Below are 22,660 nucleotides of genomic sequence, written 5' to 3'. Positions count from 1 at the left end.
ATGAATACAGTTAATACTTACAGCGTAATTTCCCTGTTTCAGGATTGTTGTGATTGTTTGTTAGCGCTTCGGAGGAACACTAAGAAGCGGTTTTGATAGCTAAAGTCGGTAAGCAACTGGCGACAGAATTTACGTATACTAGCCTGTTCGTGGAAGTGTAATAAAAGATTTTATTAATCGTTCAAAAATAGAGGAAATACCAGGAACCTGGGTACAAACTATCACTCTACACACAGTTTACTTTTTCTGCTAAAGATTGTTAAAAAAAAAAAACAACAATACGCAAAGAGCAACACTCGCGAATAAAACGCAAACCATGCAGGCGCCAGCATGCAATTAACCAGCTTAGTAGAACTCAAGGAGTGTCGGGGAAACGTGTCTTTTCGTTCTCCTGTGTTTCTCAAAAACGCCGTTATCACAGTCAAATCAAATCATTAATCGGCTATGTTAATCTCTTTGTTCTGTCGCAGCAGTAAATGAGGCGAAAGGAAAACATGCTGTTCCTCTTCCCATCCGCTCGCAATCTGTTCTGTCATTAGCAAACATCATAAATCTTAACATACAGGAAATTATGTCTTAAACAGAAGATGTTGTTAATTCGGATTTTACCTTTAGCATTCAGTTGTATGGAGTGTAATTAACACAGGCATTATGCTTTAAGGTTTTGAAGGAATAACGACGGCTGATGCATAAAATCAACATAAAAATTTATTGATTCATAGGGTTTTTAGCCCGAACTCCCAGCTTTCATGGCGCAGAGTCAAAAAGACGCTGCAAGTGACAATGACGTCACACCAGCTGGTGAAAAAACATTGGATTTTGATGACGACACTTTAAGAGGTGAGAAGAAACTCTTGGATCTTTTCTACCAGTAGATTTCAATGTATAAACCCAACAAAGTTCGGATACCCTCCCCAAGTGTGTCTTACTATACGTGCAGTGTGCTAGTGCCGCCATCTTGGATAATGAATACCGAGGAAGGCTAGAACGTCTCGTCCCAGATCACTGCGTTTTGTAAATTAAAAGCACGTGTAAGAATTTATTCAATAGTCAATTTAATAAAACTCTTACAATTGAATTTAAAGCTGAGACGTTCGGTTAACACAGGTGCACTAAAAGAAGCTTAGTGAAAAGTATCGTTCAACTCTTCAAATGTTTATTAGCTCTATTTCTTTTTAATTTCCACTGATCCATGCGTGCAGTTTAAATAACGCAGTATTTTGTTATCATTATTGAGTTCATTCCCTGCATGAGCATGTAATGACAAGGGCCTAAGATTTTTAGCCACAAGTTTGAGTCAAATTGGTCCCACCGTTCACAACGAAACGCCATTGCGCTGCAGACTATCTACTAATACACAATCTCTTTAATTTCTTAATTTTAGCAATTGCAGAGGTTTACAAAAATGAGGGTAATGACAGTTACAGACAGAATGATTTCAACAACGCCATCTACTTCTACACGGAAGGAATTAAAGTAAACTGCAGGGATGAGGAACTGAAAGCCCAACTGTACAGCAACAGGGCAAACGCTTATTTTTGTTTGGGTGAGAAGTTTTTGTTAGTTTAAATTGGTTTATCAATATATCAAAGCCAGGGGAGGTGAAATGGGTGAATTTTCATCCTCCCCTCCCCTTTTTCTGAGCCCCCTTCTTTTTTCTTGTTTCTTATCCCTCAAATATTGAAATAATATTTGATTTCTCTGATTGAGGTGGAGAATGTGCATAAGCGATGACTGGTTCTACCAATCAATTTATTTATTATGAGCCTGTTTAAAAGGGGCACGACTCCCGCTGTGTGCCCATTGTGTTGATAAAAGCCTTTATAGTTTTGCTTTAACAAGCATGTCTTTAAGCGATTTCCCTTCTCTATAAGAGATCAAGGGAGGTTCCTTGAATATCTCTCTTAGTAGCGGCTGGTTTTGTACTAAATGCCATTTGTCCATTAGAATATTTTTCGAACATGGCAGTGATGGTTGAAATTGTGTCACGAAGGGTAGAATTTTCTTGTGCGCTTTCTGTTTTTGTGTAAGTGCGTTCTTCCTTTCTGCGAAGTTAACTTCGAAGAGGATTTTGTCCACCAGGTTACTAGGATAACCTCTTTTAAGGTTGTTAATGTTTTCCTCAAACACTAGTTTAGAAGAGTTTGTCCTCAGAAGTCTAAGAGCTACTCCTTTGGCGAAGCCTTTCTGGCGCCTGCTGGGTGGCAACCGTTGTAGGTTGTGTACTGAAATGTTTCAGCAGGTTTGTAATGTGTGCGCACATCGAGAATCGATTCTTTCTCGAATCTCTCTCCCTTATAGACTGTTATATCAAGAATGTTGTTTCTAATTGTGAGACTTCAGCGGTAACCTTTATGGTAGGGTGGTACGAATTTGCTTGCTCAGTGAAATGTTCTATTTCTTCTTTGTTTGTATCCCACAAGCAAAATACATCGTCAATGAATCTTTTCCACGTTAGTGGTTTGTTAACGCTCTGCCTTAAGATCTCCTTTTCTATAGATGCCATAAAGATGTTGGCAAAAGCTACTGCCATTTTAGTGCCCATGGCAGTTCCGTTTGTTTGGAGTCTTTTCCGTTAAATTGGAAGGAGTTCTCCTTCAGTATAAGGCTGAGCATTTCTCTGAGGAAATTTGTAGCTATAGGAGGGTTATCGGCATGAAAGTCCTCGTATGGGTTGCATACTATAGTGATTCATACCTCCTGTAGGATATTCGTGTAAAGGCTAGTGACATCCATTGAGACTAGAAAAGCGTTTCTAGGCACCCTAGCGCTTTCAATAAACCTTATGAACTTGTGCTATTGGCTGAAGTAGTTTGTCTACGAATGATGATAGGCGTTCTGTTAGGCCATCACACCCAGATATGATAGGTCTTCCGACTAATGTCGGTTTGTGAATTTTTGTGAGGGTATAAAACACTGGGATTCGAGGCAGATTTGGTGTTAGGTTAAACCATTTAACCGTCATTTCGTCTATGCACCCTGCTTCAGGTGAAGGGCATTCATGAGGTGTTTAACTCTCTGGGATGTGTCTCTAACCCTTGGTTTGTCTAGTGGCTGATGGTTATTTCTATCATCCAATTGTTTCTGTCCCTCATTGATTCTGTTTTCTCTGTTCATAACGACGGTTGTTGTGCCTTTATCTGCTTTTTTTGAGAATAATTTCTTTGTTGTTAATAAGCTCCTTGAGAGCTCGTCGGTGCACAGACCTCAAACACCTCAACCAGGCTTTGGTTCTATTACATTATTACAAAAATTCACCCCCCATTTCAAAATCCTGGATTCGCGCCTGCAAAGGCTTCTTCAATAGAACCCACATCAATCTGCTAGCTTTCTCCTCATACTTTATTCTTTCACAGGGAACTATACTGATTCCTTGAGTGATGCAAAAGTTGCCTGTTCCTTACAGACGTCTTATTTGAAAGCGATCTTAACAGGTACAAGTAAATAAAAGTGGATATATTATTGGGACGGATAATAATTTTACAGTGACGTACTTCAACCGAGCTACACAGCTAAATGTTAGATCCGTTTGAAAAAAATACGTGTGGTATGCAGATTAAGGACGGTCCACGTCATATAAAAGACGCTATTTTAAGATCGATAATGTTTTCATAAATGTGACACACAAATGATTTAGTTTCCACAATAGGCCATTTTCATGATGGCGTCATTTTATTACAACTACCAGGATTCATTTCGTTTTCCTTTTCAAATGCAAATTTTGTAATCCCAGTGGAGAACAAAGAACAATAGCTCTAATTAGCATGAGAAAAGAAAATCCAGAAGGATTCTGGTAGTTGTAGTAAAATGACACCATAGTGAAAATGTCCTATTCCCAATTTTATCATCAATAAGGGCATTCCTTTGTCTCTCCGTTTCTCGTCGCTGCATGTTAAAGTTTAAGGTCTGTGGGTGACTCAGATTAAACAATCAGTAAAAAAGTTAGCAGGAGTCTGAAACCAGAAGGCCCACCCCAACCCAACCAAGAGATCATCTGGAAACAAAAGTTGTCGTCACAAACGCAAACTAACCGGTTCTTTTCGCCCGAGTTCGCCAAAAATGGCATCCATACTAAATACCACAGATTTTTCAAAGCGTAATATAACGTGACGTTTGTTGGCAAACTCCGGAAGAAGCGACCCTGATTATCTACCAAGACAGAGCACTTCGGTATTGTCTGCACCAATGGAAGTCCATTTTGTGTGAAAAGTTAGCGTATTACTTCGCTGACTTTATTTAAACTGTTTCTGTTTCTGTTTCTTCGGGATGGGAATAGGTTACCTTGCAACATTACCTTGCCGCTTTGGATAATGAGATTTCTAGTGCAAACGTCACAAATTCCAGCTGTTACTGTGTCAAATAAGCAAAAAATAATGCCGAATTTACATTATTTTCTTTTTATTAGGAGCAAGTGCATGCTCTCAGCTGAATCAGTTTGAGGAAGCTATCACGTGGTGTGAAAAGGGATTGGCAGTATCCTTCACTACAGATGCTTCAATGGAAAAGATTTGACATGTTCAAACTTTACAAAAGTCTTCCATTCTTGCTTTTGTGAACCTACCTTTTTGGCTCAAGTCTCATTACAAAATCTTTTAGTCTTCATGATAATTTCAATTTCGCTGTTGCCGTTAACTTCTCCATGAAAGAAAGAAAAAAAAAACACAAAAGAAAAACTGGCAGAGAATTAACACAATTTTTTTATGAGACCTTTTCTCCAGTCTCAAGGATTTGTAAGCTTTAGATAACTTTTGCAACCGACGTGTTATAAACTTGACTGATGTAAGATTGACAAAAAGAACCAGAAATTGGTGGAACTGAGGAGAAGATCTGTCAATGAATACAACAAGCTGCGAGATGAAAGCGGAGGGGAAGATTCAGGTGAATCTAATGTCTTAGAAAAACACAGGACATTGATGAAAGGAAGTTTGAATTCTTTGAAAGGCTCGCGTATCAAACTAGAAAGAGTGACGAAAACTGAAATTAGATGTGTAGTAATTAAGCTTTCTTCCTTTAACGAAGAATTCTTAGAGGTAAAATAATTTCATACCCAAGGCTATAATTAAAATTTTTCCGCAACCAAATTTTGGCGGAAAATTTTCTATGTGCGGTGACTTAGAATTTTATAAAATGGCGTTCTATAGCTTGACTCATCGATTTATTAGAAAATGAAAGCAAACCTTTCAGTAAAATTATGCATTTGAATGGCCCGATTGTCATCGAATGTATCACCGATTTCACGTTGATGGCTTCACACGAATGTCACGCGGGCAGAGATTTAATACTAGAAGGCATGAAACAGGAAAATGTTTGTCAAAAACAATTCAACAAAACCCAAATTTAACAAATTCGCAGCTTAAAGGGGCACCACAATAAACAGAAATTTCTTATATGAACTTTTCAATACGCCATTTGTTTTTATGCGTTTTCGTCTTACTTAATTTTCACTTTATATAATTTTTGGACAATTTTTTTTTGGCTACTGACGAAAACTCTCGTAATAAACTATTCAAAAATGCCTTTGTCCATCGCCTGTGATCATAAGCTATTGTGCAAGCCTTATCGCACTTTGAGTTTAGTGACTTCCCCTTCTGCATGTCTTAAAATGAGAGAGATTGAGCGGCATGTTGAATTAAACACGCTGAAAGGAATTGTTGAGCTACTCTGATGACGATTTTTTCTTTCGGCTAGCCTCATGTCTGAAACAGTATCTACTTAAAGTATTTTACCATGACGTCTCAAGATGTGTGCTAAATGAAGGATACGCGTCATCTTTCTTTAATCTGGAGCGTGGGGTAAGGCAAGGATGCCCGTTGTCAGGCCTTCTTTTTGTGTTGGGAATAGAGTTGCTGAACCTCGCCATATTAGCAAATCCGAACATTAAAGGTCTAAATGTTGGAACAAAAGAGATCAAAATAACGCTATACGCTGATGATACCACTCCCGTACTAAAAGATCTAAACTCTGCACAGCCGTTGCTAGAAATGCTGGAGCGATTTAAAAGGTGTTCTGGTTTACATTTTAACAAACAAAGACAGAAGCGATGTGGATAGCAAGCTGGCGAAACCGGATTGGCACCCCTTAATTTTGGGTTTCGGTGGCCTACAGAAACAAAGTATGCATTAGGTATTCATTTTTTGTACAACCATAACCTATGTCACCCCAACAAATTCGAATCTAGACTTAAACATTTAGAAAGGATTTTGAACAGTTGGAAAAGAAGAAAACTAACACTTTTATCAAAATCAATGTTTTAAAAACATTGTTCACTGCCCCAATGTTCAACACGTCTGCGTATGGTAGCAAACCAATATAACGAAGCAATTCAATCTTACCCCACTGAACATCATCTAAGGCTTTTTTAACGACTGCAAGTTGCACTGAGCCTATTAAACTACAGCATTCTCGTGGCACAATATTTTCTTTATAAGAGTTTCCTGTCAGACGAACTACTAAACGTTCATCGTTTTTAGAATTACGCGAACACGCCCTCACTGAGAGATTTATTGCCTTCAAAAACAACAAAGGTGGCGATTTTAACAAAAAATGGCAGCCCCTTAATTCTTTGTTTAGTTAAGGTTAGTGCCATGTTTCGCGAGTGCCTTCAGGGAAATCTAGCGTACGCGCGCTGATTTGGATCAGTAAAACCACGGAAAACTACATATCACTGTAAAGCTGATAAATTGAAGTTTGCGAAAATATCAATGTTCTCTTTTTTTTATTTTGTTGGATACATAAGCGCTCAGAGGCCTGCAAACTCAATACTAGTGACGTGTACTTAACTGAATTACCCACTCTCACGTAAAGGCGCACAACCAAACAGACTGCACAATATCAATCAGGAGATAATAGGCTAACAAAGAGTGTCATGCTTTTTCTTTATTCCTATTGGTTTGTGAGAAAGCCAATCCTAAAGATGGACAATGGAAAATTTTTGTAGTCGCGTCCGATGTTAACACGTCACGGGAGAAATATTTTGAATTTCGTAAAAGCCTGACACACTTTGATGCAATAATATCTGATGACCATTTTTGGCCAAATTTCGTTGAAATCTGGCAAATCTACATACCCTATTAATTCATTTGAAGATGAGGAATTCGCGCAAAAACAAAAGCTGTGTTTTCGGCCTTGAAACATTTTCAGAGTTTTCGCACCTCATTAAAATACTTGTCAACGCGCTCACGCCGCGGGCCAATCAAACACAAAGAAGCGTTCCCTGGGGAGTTCTGTAGATTAAAAAAACAATCGAAATTCCCCGCGGAAGCATTTAGTGTCACTGTAATATTGTAAAGCGATTTCTTTATGGGAAAAGTTAAGTCTGGCGCGAGAAAGCCACCGGCGAAACCAAAACAAAGAACAAAACGGCAGATAGACGCAGAACATGAAACTGGCAGCCCCAGCGGAGTTCACACGAGACACGCACTTCCCACCGCTATCAGTACACGAGGCTGCGCGCTGAGGTTCGCTGCTTATTTTTCAGCCGGTCAACAACGGCGAAAGTTGCTGGATTGTCGCCGGCATCTTCGATTTCGGACTCCGAACTGATGTTCGACTCTCCACTATCCGATTTCTCTTCCTCGAATTTCTCTGCTTCCGAGGCAGTTATTTTTATCCGGCTTGCCCCGATATCTTTCGACGAGGATGGGTTTGAAAGAAAATCTGACTGGTTGTACCAAGAACCCTTGTCGCTCTCCGCCAGCTGAAGTTTTTTGGCTTCATCAAATGATTTTTCGACCTTCTTTGGCCCCCAGTTTTTACTTAACTTTCACCCAAGGCAACTTTTCTAGTTTCGCTTTCTTCATAACAACCGTTTACGCAATGCTTGAATCCAAAATGGAACGTTGTTTCACAGTAAAATTTTACATACAACGCCTTGACATGCGATGAACACGATGTAAACAAAATTATGCAAATTTGCCAGTAATTCGAGATTGCGGGTAAATTTAGCCGCGTAATATGTCAACACAGTCCCGCATAAATTGGATTATGACACCTTCACTCGCTCACCGCTTTTCCTACAACAACGACAACAACAACAACAATTTATTTACAGACTAAAAATACGTGACTCGCAAAACCTCGCGAAGCTGGGGCTGGGTGGAAAGCTCTCTTTACTGGTATTGTAGCATCAAATGAGGAGATTAAAAGGTTTCTGAAGATAGCAACTATTTTGATGAGCATGGTCTTTTCGAGGTTCCACAGGCTAGTTTAATTTGCGGTGGAAAATCTGTTTCTGACGAGACGAAATGTACAACGTGCGTGAAGCACTGTCGTGTTCGATGAATTTATTCCCACGGAAAATTATTTTACGGCGATCACAAAACGTGTAATGTCTTCAATGCAATCTTTCACAAAAAGATTTCTGGAAGAAAAGGAAAAGATTCTGGAGAGATAGTTCTGTATCCAGTGAATATTGATAAACATTGCAGTTGAAATTTGATCCGGCACGCAAACTCTCCCGATGTATGCAAATTTTGCTCCAGACGACGCCAGACAGTCTGACGTCATTCATACTTTGTTTTTCACTGTTGCTAGGCAACAGTTCGGACACCTTCAACGAAATATATAAACATACATATCTGAGCTGATTTTCCAGAAGGTGGCTACAGAAATTGACGTTTTTGTTAACTTTTCTTAAGATATTTATTTATTTTATTTTATTTTTTTTTAGCGTTTCCTATTGAATTTCACATCAGTAAGTAGATAGATTACAATGGTCATTAGCAAATATTTTTAAAATTAAAATATTTCTCTCTCTCCCCCCCTCCCTGGTTTGTTAACCTAGCCCCACTCTCTCTCAAACGTCTTTTAACCGCTCAACGATTTGGCTTTGAATTCGGCGCGCGCTCTGAGCTCAGAACTAAGTCATTAGACCTAGCGTTTCGTTTGGCTTCCTGGAGCAAGGTTTTCCTGAGGAAATCATTAAGTCTAGTGAGGGAAAAGTCTTATGAGTGCAGTTCCTGCCTCGTCTAATATGCTTGCTACCAGTAGTCCTCGTTTAAGCTAAACGGGTAATTTTCAGTTACTCGGGCTTGGACTATTAAAGGCTTGTATATTGTGGGCTTTGCTTGAGGAGGTGACAGTCTTTGGCTTTAAAAAGTAGGTCTTAGGGATGAGTTCTTTTCGGGCAACGTGAAATTTTCGCGAATTGTTTACCCAGCCAAAGACTTAGTATATTTTTGTGGTGGAAAAGGGCGCTAACCCTTCCCTTTTCAAATGTTGATTTCTACATCCGGGACTTAAGCTGATATGGAAAACACTAGCAAGAATGGGCAAGGATTTTCTCTTCAAGAAGCGTGAGTTTGAAAAGCTATTCTATTATTTTTCGCCTTTATAACTGTAGCGTTGTTAGGCTAGTGATCGATTAGTCAAGAAGTGCGATTTTGGGTCGGATTTCCGGTCTCAATGTCATAAATAATTTCCAGATGTTTGCTTGGCGTGATTCGGATTGTATCATGGATCTAGACTGAAGACGAAAAATCAATTTAAAACGCTGTCTTGCTCCGATTAAGCCGATTCTGTTGTAGAAAGCTAGACTTGAGCGCTAAAAGACCGGGTTTTGGGTGAGATTAACGATGCGTTGGCGCCGTTAATAATTGCCATGTCACACTTGTTTAGTCGGATTACAGGTCATGTTTCATTTCACTCGGATGTCAAGGTCACGTATAATCCCAAAGAAAAGCCCCTCTTTTCTCTTGCATAGTATTTCCTGACCTTACTTTCTTGTGATGAACCGTAACTGGAGTATTGTTAATGACTAGCATATTCCTTCAGCTTAGAAAGTCTCAAAATGTGCTCAATTTCTGTAGCCAACCTTTTTGAAAATCAGCTCAGATATATATAAATATATTTTTCGCTCTAATTCACGCGGCTTGGCTCCGCTCGGGCAGGCTCGGCCCGACAAATTTATTAACCTCGCTACGCTCGGGCCTTTGGCCCTCGCTTCGCGAGGAATAAATAAAACTGTTACAAAATACTGTTACAGATACAAAACTTTGTTTTTCAGATAGCTCGCGTTCTTTTTAAGATTTCTAACTGCTGTTTTCACGAAACTTTGCATCCCTTTCTTGTTTCAACAATTATCTAAAAAAAAATTTATCTGAGAAAAAATCGACCTTTCTTCCCTATAAGGAACCTTAAGGGCATTTCCCTGGCTTGTAGTAATAGAAATTTAAGGTAATTTAATTTACCCTCCGCGTAAAAATTTGTATTGTATCAGGACGCTTTGAATTGTACCCTTGTATTTTTTCGTATACATCGTAATCATTTTGTACCTCGTTTTTCAGTATCGTAAACATTCCAAATATTGTCAGCACTGTAAGTAATACAGTTATTGTAAGTATTGTAAGTAGTGTAGATACTGTAAGTATTGTAAGTAGTGTGTAATTGTTAGTACTGCAAGTATAGTAAGCATTTATTGTAAACATAGTAAGAACTGTAATTTATCGCATATAGTGTAAGTTGTTTACTATTGTATTCTGTTACATAATAAGGTCAATTGAGCAATTTGTCCTTTTTACACCATAATTAACTTTTGCGGCCTTACAAGATTTCATATCGTTATTCAATCTATCTGAATAGCCAAAAGCACTACGAAGGAAACAGCATAAGGTTTGCTGTCCGTTTAGGTCGATATTTGAAGGTCCTTGCTCATTCGATCGCAGACGCAGAACACGGACAACAAAAGTATATTGCAAACGCAAAACGCCGAATACAATTTTTTTTTTGCCTGAAAACTGGTGAATGTAAAATTTTATAATAAGGAATAAGAATGTCTTGAATTTTGACTTAAGATTTAAACATTATCAATCGTATCTTATTCTTTAGAAACGATAGATTTTGGCTAAATGCTGTTAGTTCTACAGGGACTCCAAAGGGTGCCCTGTTGTTCGCGTATCGTCTGTTTTTTTTTTTTGGTGGTGTTTTGTTTTGTTTTGGTTTTTTTTGTAAGCAAAAACACGATCCTTGAAAGCACCGGAGTTTTGAGCTAAAAAAATTTGGTGGTTTGAGAATACAAAATATATGAGAACTCCTCAAGTCAAGTTCCCCTTAACTTGGGGTGGATTTGAGCCCGCCTGGTAAAGCCGAGGGGTCAACGCACGGTCTGTGTGAACCTGACTGATGCCGGAGATGTCCACTGATCGACTCAACTTGCAGGTGAAGTAATAAATTGTTTTGAAAGGTCCTAGATGAGTGCAAATTCCTTCCTGATCATCTTATAAAAGTTCATGTCGATTTATCTAACACTGCTCTCTCTCTCTCTTATGGAGGGATCTGATTGAAATCACAATTGTGATTCCAACAAACTGGTGTGTTGACCAGGAATCCCTTAAGGGAAGGGAAAGATCCTTGAAATATGCGTAAATTAAGTTCCTAGATCCTAGGAATAGCACAAATAAGAAATCGACAGAGGCCGAGTTTAATGTAGATTATGAAGTATGCTAACGTCTTTAAAAGATATTAGGTTAAAATATTATAAAAAGATCAAGAAACGTCATTGATCAACAAGATTGTTGTGATCAGAGTATAGTTTTATATTACGATGATGATCTTGGTCTTCGGTCCTTCGAGGAGGAAGCAAGGATAGCCATTGCTGACAGCCAAGGCACCTGGGAGAACGCAGGAACAGAAAAACGCCTGCGACACTTTTTGTTGTTCATGAAACCTGTTGCTACCTCCATCTTTATTTACTTAACTTATGATCCTCTACCATCTAAGACAAAACTCACCCAGTGTGGTATCATTGATTGTGTCATCTCTGAAAGCATCGCTGGACACGTACACCTGGAGCCACGGCTAAGGTCTCGCTGTGGTGCAAGACCTGGGTAAAGTTCAGTCTAAGGTGTTATTGAAAGAACCAAATAAATGGAAACCACAGTCATCCCGTTCATCCGGGAACGCAAGGCCTCGCTCCCAGACTATGGCCAAGGAAGCAAGCAAGCACCTCAGCCTACATCACTCAAACCAACGAGTGAACTGACATGGTCCATTGGTGTAGAGGTACTGATGGGGTATTGCTGATACAATGAACAGCCGCATGGGAGGAAAATAAAGAGGAAGAGGCTCACGAACGGAAAAGGGTCAGAAAAATATCGGACAGCAACTTTCGAAGACAGAGGCTGGTCATGTCATATCATGTCATGTCACACTAATCCGGATGGGATGTCATAGCTTCTTTAGCCAATCAAGTAGTACTCTCTCTGTGCTCTCAAAACCCAGCATAGCTTTCAAGTCACTCCCTTAAGTGTGCAATTGGTAATATTCAGGTGGCTGCCGTGAAAGACTCTATCACGCTTTCGTCAAAGGCCAGGTGACTGCATGTAGTATTAGGGACGCGCGTTTGGGTGCTTAAAGCGTCAGGTGAGCGGGTTAGGGAAACGGGGGGGGGGGGGGGGGGGAGTGATACTATGTGGAAGCTTACAAAGGGGAGTCACAGGCATTAGTGATATTGATGATGCGAGAAATGTTTTAAATATTTTGGACAAAACTCTTCTCTAAATGTCATTTATCTTTTGTCCACCGCATAGAGACGTCTATAATTTCTTCCTGGTACAATTTTATTACCTAATTCATGTAGAATTAGCCAAAAAAAATCTCTGTAAGGTCTTGAAGTTACTATATAGTGTATACTGCCAAAATCAGATAGAACGAAACCCTGTGGGGTCTAATTCAGGAGAGCCGCCAAAATGTGATCCTTTCATCCCCGCTTACTTACAACTCGAGACAACAGGAGGCCAAACCCCCGGCTTATATGTACTACAACGATGACAACAATAACTTTATTTGTTCTTGTGCTCAGTTACATGAATTATCGTAAATAATAAGCAAATAAAGAAAGAACTCAGATTTTAAGCAGAGCGTGGAGACTGAAGTAACCAAAGGGTTTTCGAGTCAGTCTCTAGCTTTTTTTGTTTGTGAATTATGGAGAAATCAGTGCCAAACAGAGAGGGAAGTGTTACAGTGTAAAATTAAAAGTGAGATATAAGTCTAAGTAGCATATTTTTCTGAGTAGCTAGGATAAGCTTTGAGAACGTTGCTCGGACAGTAAATAAGGTTTCATTTTTTTGGTTTTAATTTCAAGTCTGTTCAATAAAACATCACACTTCTATCTCGTCCGATGAACAGGCCAGGGGAGAAAGTGTTATTTGCTCTCTTGATGATGATTATGGCGGGTTGTCTAATAAAATTGCACTTTAACAACCCGTAGCACTATATTATCAGCTCGTACAGTTTCTTCGGTCTGTAAATATCACAGACAGTCAAAAAGAAGAGTTTATGTCCGTAAATCGTATCTTGTTAAGGGGACTTAGAATATTTCATTGTCCTGATCTGACTCAGATGGGTTAATTGTTTGCCATCCGTACATTTCATTCAGTCCGTGGACTTAAACACGCAGGACAGAGTCAGCCAATTTAGTTGCAGAATTTCGGGCATGCATGTGGGCATTGTGTAGGTTCAGTAGTATATGTAGTTGTTAGGAACGAATTTGTCGTCTCCGAGCGGTTTGTGGCAGAGCAGGGTTTATTAATTCATCTACTGGAGTCAATCTCTAAGCCCTGCAGGGTTAGTTTGTTGGTCTGCTACACTTGAGACAATTTTTATGGCGAAAAATAGTGAGTCGTTTTATTTGTTTTATTATAACTTCGTGTTTAAATGTAAAAACGTCAGATCCTTCGCTAATTTCTGTTAACCGCGAACCGTAATAAATTTATTCTAGTTAATCTAACCCTTGATTCTACCTCCAATATTTTGGTCGATTGGTGTTTTCTCTCGTTATACTTATTAAGTTTACTTTTCCCAGACTTTTCTGTTAAGACAAGCCATTGTCTACAGTATAAAAGCCAGGTTTTCGATTATAACGTTGTTTAATACGAGCCCCTTTGGGTGATTAAAAATTATTTACGCAAGCAATTCTTATGAATCGGAAAAGTGGCACATGAAAGAAAAAATCGGCAAGGGAAGAAAACGAAACAATCCCAAATTGTAGCGTATTCTTTTAAATGCGTCTTACTCGCAAGGGAAACGTAAGTTTTCTAACAAGGTTTTACTTAATTTACCTATTTAATTTTGCACTTAATCAAAACAAATACACTTAGAAAACCACATGTAATCTTCAAATGCGTCACTAATTCAAATTTGATACACGAGCCTTCCAAATTGTTACAAAATACCGTCTATCTTCACCATATTTTCACCAAAGGAAGCAGTAATTGGGAAAACTATCTACAGACTGTGTGCCTTACAAAAATATAAGCGATACTGACCTGAACACTTCTACCACCACTAGATCATATTGCTCTTAAAAGTACTTAATAAGTCCTTGTACTTACCGTAAAGAGGTCTTTCCGGGAAAGTAAATGAGACCTAGGCCATACTGGGAGGTTTGCGGATATGATAACATCTGCGATTTCTAAATTTTTATATGGGTATTTTACGGTATAGACTCTATCTGCATACTCCAGGTTTTCATTTCCTGTACATTAAGTATAGATAGACTTCCACAGGCTACATTACTAATACATTTCAAGCGAGACGTCCCAACTTATCAAGAAATAACTCTACAATACAACAGTCTACGTAAATGTTACTGGATTCAGATTAGCTTTAGAAATCCTTTATGTTCAAACAATGGAAATCATTTCCTCTCTTTCGATTTATATTTTGTGATTCCTATGATGAGGATATACAAAGAGTCATGAAGTGCCAGTATAAGAAAGCTTTAAAATGTATTCATAGAATAAGTATGTCCTCTATGCAAATTTCTACAGACTTCGCTACAGTCTTACAAAAAGTGATGGGAAAGAAAGATTCTGTAGACGATAGATCCGAAGTAGGAGAGGCCTATTACAAATGCTGCATCGCTTATCACCGCCTGGGCAACTTACTAAAGGACATAGAGTACCATAAAAGGGATCTGATAATAGCAAAAGAAGTAGGCGATAAATCCAGAGAAGGAAGGGCCTATTGCAACCTTGGCAACGCCCAAACAAGTCTGAGCAACTTCCAAAAGGCCATAAACTACCATGAAAAGCATCTGAAAATAGTAAAAGAGGTAGGCGATATAACCGGAGAGGGAGAAACCTATTGCAAACTCGGCATCGCTTATCACAGCCTGGGCAACTTCCAAAAGGCCATAGAGTACCATGAAAAGCATCTGAAAATAGCAGAGGAACTAGGCAATAGATCCGGAGAAGGAAGGGCCTATGGCAACCTCGGCATCGCATATAAAGGATTGGGCAACTTCCAAAAGGCCATAGAGTACCATGAAAAGCACCTGAAAATAGCAAAAGAACTAGGCGATAGATCCGGAGAAGGCAGGGCCTATGGCAACCTCGGCATCGCCTATAATAGCCTGGACAACTTGCAAAAAGCCATAGAGTACCATGAAAAGGATCTGAAAATAGCAAAAGAAGTAGGCGATAAATCCAGAGAAGAAAGAGCCTATTGTAACCTCGGCAACACTTATGAGAGCCTGGGCAACTTCGAAAAAGCCATAGAGCACCATGAAAAGCATCTGAAAATGGCAAACCAAGTAGGCGATATAACTGGGGAGGGAGACGCCTATTGCAAACTCGGCATCGCTTATCACAGGCTGGGCAACTTCCAAAAGGCCATAGATTACCATGAAAAGGACCTGAAAATAGCAAAAGAAGTAGCCAATAGATCCCAAGAAGGAAGGGCCTATGGCAACCTCGGCATCGCTTATAAGAGCCTGGGCAACTTTCAAAAAGCTATAGAGTACCATGAAAAGCATCTGAAAATAGCAAAAGAAGTAGGAGATGAATCCGGAATAGGTTTGGCCTATGGCAACCTTGGCATCGCTTATCACAACCTGGGCAAATTCCAAAAGGCAATAGAGTACCATGAAAAGTTTCTCAAAATAGCAAAAAAAGTAGGCAATAGATCTGGGGAAGGGAAGGTCTATAGCAACCTCGGCGTCACATATGTCAGGCTGGGCAACTTCCAAAAGGCCATAAAGTACCATGAAAAGTCTCTGAAAATAGCAAAAGAAGTAGGCGATAGATCCGAAGAAAGGAAGGCCTATGGCAACCTCGGCAGCGCTTATCAGAGCCTGGGCAACTTCGAAAAGCCCTTAGAATGTCATAAAAAGGTTCTGATAATAGGAAAAGGAGTAGGCGAAAGATTCCGAGAAGAAGGGGCCTATGGCAACCTCGGCATCACCCATACAAATCTGAGCAACTTCCAAAAGGCCATAGAGTACCATGAAAAGCATCTGAAAATGGAAAAAGAGGTAGGCGATATAACCGGGGAAGGAGAGGCCTATTGCAAACTCGGAATCACTTATCACAGCTTGGGCAACTTCCAAAAGGCCATAGAGTACCATGAAAAGCATCTGAAAATAGCAAAAGAACTAGGCGATGGATCCCGAGAAGGAAGGGCCTATGGCAACCTTGGCAACGCTTATGACGGTCTTGCAAACTTCCAAAGGGCCATAGAGTACCATGAAAAGCACCTGAAAATAGCAAAAGAACTAGGCGATAGATCCGGAGAAGGCAGGGCCTATGGCAACCTCGGCATCGCCTATAATAGCCTGGACAACTTGCAAAAAGCCATAGAGTACCATGAAAAGGATCTGAAAATAGCAAAAGAAGTAGGCGATAGATCCAGAGAAGAAAGAGCCTATTGTAGCCTCGGCAGCACTTATGAGAGCCTGGGCAACTTCCAAACAGCCATAGAGCACCATGAAAAGCATCTGAAAATGGCAAACCAAGATGGCGATATAACCGGGGAGGGAGACGCCTATTGTAAACTCGGCATCGCTTATCACAGGCTGGGCAACTTCCAAAAGGCCATAGAATACCATCAAAAGCATCTAAGAATAGCAATAGAACTAGGCGATAGATCCCGGGAAGGATGGGCCTATGGCAACCTCAGCATCGCCCATACAAGTCTGAGCAACTTCCAAAAAGCCATAGAGTACAATGACAAGCATCTGAAAATAGCAAAAGAGGTAGGCGATATAACCGGGGAGGGTGAGGCCTATTGCAAATTCGGCATCGCTTATCACAGCTTGGGCAACTTTCAAAGGGCGATAGTGTACCATGAAAAACATCTAAAAGTAGCAGAGGAACTAGGCAATAGATCCGGAGAGGGACGGGCCTATGGAAACGTTGGCTTCGCCTATCAAGGATTGGGCAACTTCCAAAAGGCCATAGAGTACCATGAAAAGCAAATAAAAATAGCAAAAGAACTAGGCGATAGATCCCGCGAAGGATGGGCCTATGGCAACCTTGGCAACGCTTATGACGGTCTTGGAAACTTCCAAAAGGCCATAGAGTACCATGAAAAGGATCTGAAAATAGCAAACGAACTAGGTGACAGATCCGAAGAAGGAAGGGCCTATGGCAACCTCGGCATCGCCTATAAAGGATTAAACCACTTGCAAAAAGCCATAGAGTACCATGAAAAGGATCTGAAAATAGCAAAAGAAGTAGGCGATAGATCCAGAAAAGAAAGAGCCTATTGTAACCTCGGCGACACTTATGAGAGCTTGGGCAACTTCCAAAAGGCCATAGAGCACCATGAAAAGCATCTGAAAATGGCAAACCAAGATGGCGATAAAACCGGGGAGGGAGACGCCTATTGTAAACTCGGTATCGCTTATCACAGGCTGGGCAACTTCCAAAAGGCCATAGAGTACCATGAAAAGCATCTGAAAATAGCAAAAGAACTAGGCGATAGATGCCGAGAGGGATGGGCCTATGGCAACCTCGGCATCACCCAAAGAAGTCTGAGCAACTTCCAAAAGGCCATAGAGTACCATGAAAAGCATCTGAAAATATCAAAAGAAGTAGGCGATAGATCCGGAGAAGGAAGGGCCTATGGCAAACTCGGCATCGCCTATAAAGGATTGGGCAACTTCCAAATGGCCATAGAGTACCATGAAAAGCATCTGAAAATAGCAAAAGAACTAGGCGATATAACCGGAGAGGAAGAGGCCTGTTGCAGCCTCGGCATCGCTTATCACAGCCTGGGCAACTTCGAAAAGGCCATAGAGTACCTTAAAAAGCAGCTGATAATAGCAAAAGAAGTTGGCGATAGATGCCAAGAAGGATTGGTCTATGGCAACCTCGGCATCGCCTATAAAGGATTGGACAACTTCCAAATGGCCATAGAGTACCATGAAAAGCATCTGAAAATAGCAAAAGAACTAGGCGATATAACCGGGGAGGGAGAGGCCTGTCGCAGCCTCGGCACCGCTTATCACAGCCTAGGCAACTTCAAAAAGGCCATAGAGTACCTTGAAAAGCATCTGATAATAGCAAAAGAAGTTGGCAATAGATCCCAAGAAGGAAGGGCCTATGGCGACCTTGGAGAGGCTTACTACAGGCTGGACGTATTCCAAAAGGCCAAAGAGTACCATGAAAAGCATCTAAAAATAGCAAAAGAAGTAGGGGATAGATTCGAAGAAGGAAAGGCCTGTAGCAACCTCGGCAACGCTTACCGGAGCCTGGAAAACGTCCAAAAGGGGAAAGAGTGCCATGAAAAGCATCTGGAAATAGCAAAAGAAGAAGGCGATAGATACGGAGAAGGAATTGCCTATGGAAACCTTGGACAGGTTTATCACAGGCTGGGCTTATCCCAAAAGGCCATAGAGTACCATGAAAAGCATCTGAAAATAGCAAAAGAAATAGGCGATAGACCCAGTGAAGCAATGGCCTATGGAAACATTGGAGAGGCTTATCACGGGCTGGGCTTATTCCAAAAGGCCATAGAGTACCATGAAAAGCATCTTAAAATAGAAAAAGAAGAAGTAGGCGATAGAAGCAGAAAAGTAATTGCCTATAGCAACCTTGGCAACGCTTATTGCAGCCTCGGCAACTTCCAAAAGGCCAAAAAGTACCATGAAAAGCAACTGAAAATAGCAAAAGAAGTAGGCAATAGGCGCGGAGAAGGGAATGCCTATAGCCATCTCGGTATCATTTATCACAGCCAGGGCAATTTTCGAAAGGCTAAAGAATACCATGAAAAGCATCTGAAAATAGCGAAAGAAGTAGGCAGCAGATCCAGTGAAGGGGATGCCTATGGCAATCTCGGCACTGCTTATATGAGCCTGGGCAACTTCCAAAGGGCCATAGATTACCATGAAGAGCGTCTCAAAATAGCAAAAGAAGTAGGCTATAGATCCGGAGAAGCAGCGGCCTATGCTAACCTTGGAAACGATTATGTCAGCCTGGGCGACTTCCAAAAGGCCATACAGTACCAGAAGAAGAATCTGAAAATAGCAAAAGAAGTAGGCGATAGATGGGAAGAAGGGAAGGCCTATTGCAGCCTTGGTAACGCTTATCAAAGGCTGGGCGACTTGGAAAACGCCAGTAAGTACCATGAAAAGCATCTGGAAATATCAAAAGAAGTAGGCGATAGACCCGGAGAAGGGACTGCCTATTGCAACCTTGGCATCGCCTATGACAGCCTTGGCAACTTCCAAAAGGCCAAAGAGTACCATGAAAAGAGTCTGAAAATAGCAAAAGAAGTAGGCGATAGATACGGAGAAGGGCGGGGCTATGGCAACCTTGGTACAATTTATTTTCGCCTGAGAAACGTCCAAAAGGCAATAGAGTACCAAGAAAAGCAGTTGAAAATAGCAAAAGAAGTGAACGGTAGCTGTGAGGAAGGGACGGCCTACTCTAACCTCGGCGTCATTTACCAAACTCTGGGAAAGTTTCAGGAATCTTGCGAATGCTATGAAGCTAGTGTAAATATACTTGATATTGTCAGAGCTTCCATTACTCGTGAAGATGCGTTAAAAATAAGTTTTCGAGACCTTTATTGTGCTGCTTATAGTGGTCTTTGGCAAAGCCTATTAAAGCTGGGAAGAATAGATGAGGCCTTGTGTGCTGCTGAGGCAGGTCGAGCACAGTCTTTGGTTGACATCTTAAAAACACAGTATGGTTTCACGGAATCTCCATCAGTGTCACTTGAACCTAAAGAAACAATTTCTTACATCTCAAACAAGCTATCTACGAAAACGGTTTTCTTAGGTCAAAAGTGCAATAAAATCACTTTTTGGGTCATCAGCAAGGGAAGCAAGGTTGAGTTTCGAGAAAAGGAACTGGAACAAGGAGAAGTGCACGAAGATGCAGTGACTGACTTGTTGAATACTACTTTGGAGAAAATTGGAGTTGGTGTCCGCGTAAAATGTGAGAATCGTTCACTGGATGAGCTAAATGATGGTGATGTTGGTGACAATGATGAAGAGGATGAAGATAAACAAGAAGTGCCATCACAATGCACCATTAATGCGCTACAATCATTACATGATGCAATTCTTGGCCCCATTGCAGACTTGTGTCAAGGTAACGAATTGATCGTTGTCCCCGATGGTCCCCTTTGCCTGGCTCCATTCTCGGCCCTGAGCACATCTATCCACATCCGCACTGTACCCTCGTTGACCAGTTTAAGACTGATCACAGATCGCCCTGAGGACTGCAAAGGTGTGCAGGAGGCACTGCTTGTCGGAGATCCATATCTGGGGAATGTCGAGTATCCAAAGTACAGGCAACTGCCGTGTGCCAGAGAGGAAGTAGAGATGATAGGAGAAATTCTAAAGATTCCTCCACTAACAGGAGCAGAAGCAACCAAAGACGAGGTGTTAAAACGAATTGCTACAGCAGATTTGGTTCACATCGCAGCTCATGGAAGAAAGGAAACGGGAGAGATTGCTTTAGCTGCAAATCCCGGATGGGAAACACATTATAATCGAAGTTCAAGATCCAGAGCAAGGAACAAGGGCCCTAAGGAAGAGGACTACATATTGAAAATGTCGGATGTCGAAGCTGTAAAACTGCGAGCAAAACTGGTTGTGCTTAGTTGCTGTCATAGTGGCAGAGGAGGGATTAAGTCTGAGGGTGTCGTTGGAATTGCTCGGGCTTTCTTGGCTGCTGGGGCTCGTTCTGTTCTCGCTTCACTTTGGGCAATATCAGATCAGGCAACTATGGAGTTCATGAAGAGTTTCTACCAACATCTTGGAGATGGTAAAACCTCCAGTGTGGCTCTTCACCTGGCTATGAAATGTCTACGAGAGTCGGAGCAGTTCTGTGCTGTAAAGTACTGGGCTCCTTTTGCACTAATTGGTGATGACATCCACTTGAATTTGGACCCAAAGAAGCAAAGCACTGAAATGATGCGTGAAAATAGTAAGTTTTTCTTCTAAATGTTGTGGTGGTTGTTGTTGTTGTTGTTGTCTTTTTGGGAAAAATATCACCTTTGTTTAATGTTTGGCTGTTGAGTTATCCACCTCCTGGACATGGAATTGTAACAAAAGTGTTCATAAGCAAAGTTGTATAGCAACCTGTTGTTTAAAAATTAAAACGTCGGTAAGTACAAAACAATCCTACCTCTCCCCCCCCCCCTAAAAAAAGTCTACTTTAGCAGACGAACCTTGCGAAAAGAAGTCTGAAAAGAAAAACATGCAACGAAAGGATGAATGTATGAATATCCAGAAGGGTAGCTTATGTGATTTTGGCTACCAGAGAGAAATGAAATCGGTCGCAAGATTTTCTTTTGGTTGTTTTTACACATTGACATCAATTGTTCCTCACTTCTAGATGTTTAAATATAATCAACACCAAGAGGTATCAAGCTACTAAGTATTTCCCAGGTCTACAAGAATGAGAGTCAGAGTAATCCATTTCTTTTTTTTGGGGTTTGATAGCCTTCCACATTTTCCTTGCACTTAAGTCCAACATAGTAATGTTAAACATTACAACTTCGGGAAATCCTTAAACAAAGTTAGAACTACCAGCGTAAACATCTGCACCAATCACATTGCATGGGATAATAGTGTGATGTTTTGGGTTAGTTGATGGACTTCATTTCTTCTCTCTTACAGAGGCTGAATAATCAAGTGAAGGGAATGTCTACAAAACAGCGAACCAAACTTTGCCAAAATAAATTTCCTCTTGCTCTGGGGATTTATTTTATCCTTTTTGATCTGGAAAGCTACAGAAAGATCGTGCCATAAGGCGTTTCTGAAATGGATATTTCATTAAGCCGCTAGTTTTTTTTTTTGGTAGTGATAATGTGGGGAAATAAGATCGAGAAACATTTTTTGAACAAATTTTCTTATTTTCTATCTATACGCCTATAAAACGCTTTACATAGGCAAAACTCCCGTTAGAATTTTATATGTGATCATAATTTTCATTTATAAAGATACGCATAGACAGCGAATCCAGAACAGAAGTTAAGCAAGGGCAGTTAGGCAATAAGTATACTAAGTAAAGAAATTTGATTGCTTAAATGATTCTCCTACCCATCGGTTACTTGACTGCTCAAGCATTTTCATACGAAACACATATCTTTCCACTTTTAGCCAATCGCAAATGTGGTTCCGTTTTCTCATGCCAAATTCTACGCCAGGAAAATCATTTGTGCCAGGATACATAGCCAATGACAAAAAATCAAAAGGATTTCAAGCCTTATTAAGTCAGCAGCAAATTGACCCTATTTTGATCGCATTGAAAAAGGTGCTTAACTCCATACCGCTGACTACTAATTTTCAGGGCCTACACCAACCTCGTATCCTGAGTCCTTTGGCTCTTTAGCCAGTGGTTAGTCGCCTGGAGAGACCCTGGGGACATCGAATTTTATTACCGCATGATTTCTGCGGTAAAACAATGGAAACCGTTACGGAACAGCC

General features: G+C 40.5%; 2 protein-coding genes across 5 annotated transcripts in view; both read left to right on the top strand.

Moving 5' to 3' along the window:
- Positions 1-22,660, top strand: part of LOC146488192 (uncharacterized) — a 256,677-nt gene that overhangs the window by 9,633 nt on the left and 224,384 nt on the right. Inside the window, exons 4-9 of one of the 4 annotated variants that reach the window (XM_085121877.1) lie at positions 43-108; positions 723-840; positions 1,385-1,546; positions 3,357-3,434; positions 4,406-4,473; positions 4,785-4,878. In XM_085121877.1, coding sequence (XP_084978003.1) covers positions 750-840; positions 1,385-1,546; positions 3,357-3,434; positions 4,406-4,473; positions 4,785-4,878 — 493 coding nt within the window. In that variant the 5' untranslated portion in view covers positions 43-108; positions 723-749. The remainder of the gene's footprint in view (positions 1-42; positions 109-722; positions 841-1,384; positions 1,547-3,356; positions 3,435-4,405; positions 4,474-4,784; positions 4,879-22,660) is intronic. The other 3 variants (XM_085121896.1, XM_085121890.1, XM_085121887.1) reach the window with 3 other exon arrangements.
- LOC146488202 (uncharacterized) lies at positions 14,785-22,263 on the top strand. The gene is made up of 2 exons (XM_085121867.1): positions 14,785-21,155; positions 21,851-22,263. Exons 1-2 carry the CDS (start codon positions 14,792-14,794, stop codon positions 21,859-21,861), a joined length of 6,375 nt encoding a protein of 2,124 aa, XP_084977993.1. The 5' UTR covers positions 14,785-14,791; the 3' UTR covers positions 21,862-22,263.

The sequence above is a fragment of the Pavona decussata genome, unplaced genomic scaffold (assembly GCF_977016875.1).
Source record: "Pavona decussata unplaced genomic scaffold, jaPavDecu1.1 SCAFFOLD_11, whole genome shotgun sequence".
NCBI classification, from domain to species: domain Eukaryota; kingdom Metazoa; phylum Cnidaria; class Anthozoa; order Scleractinia; family Agariciidae; genus Pavona; species Pavona decussata.
Note: the sequence above shows the minus strand (reverse complement) of the source record. Positions and strands in the feature narration are given on the sequence as shown.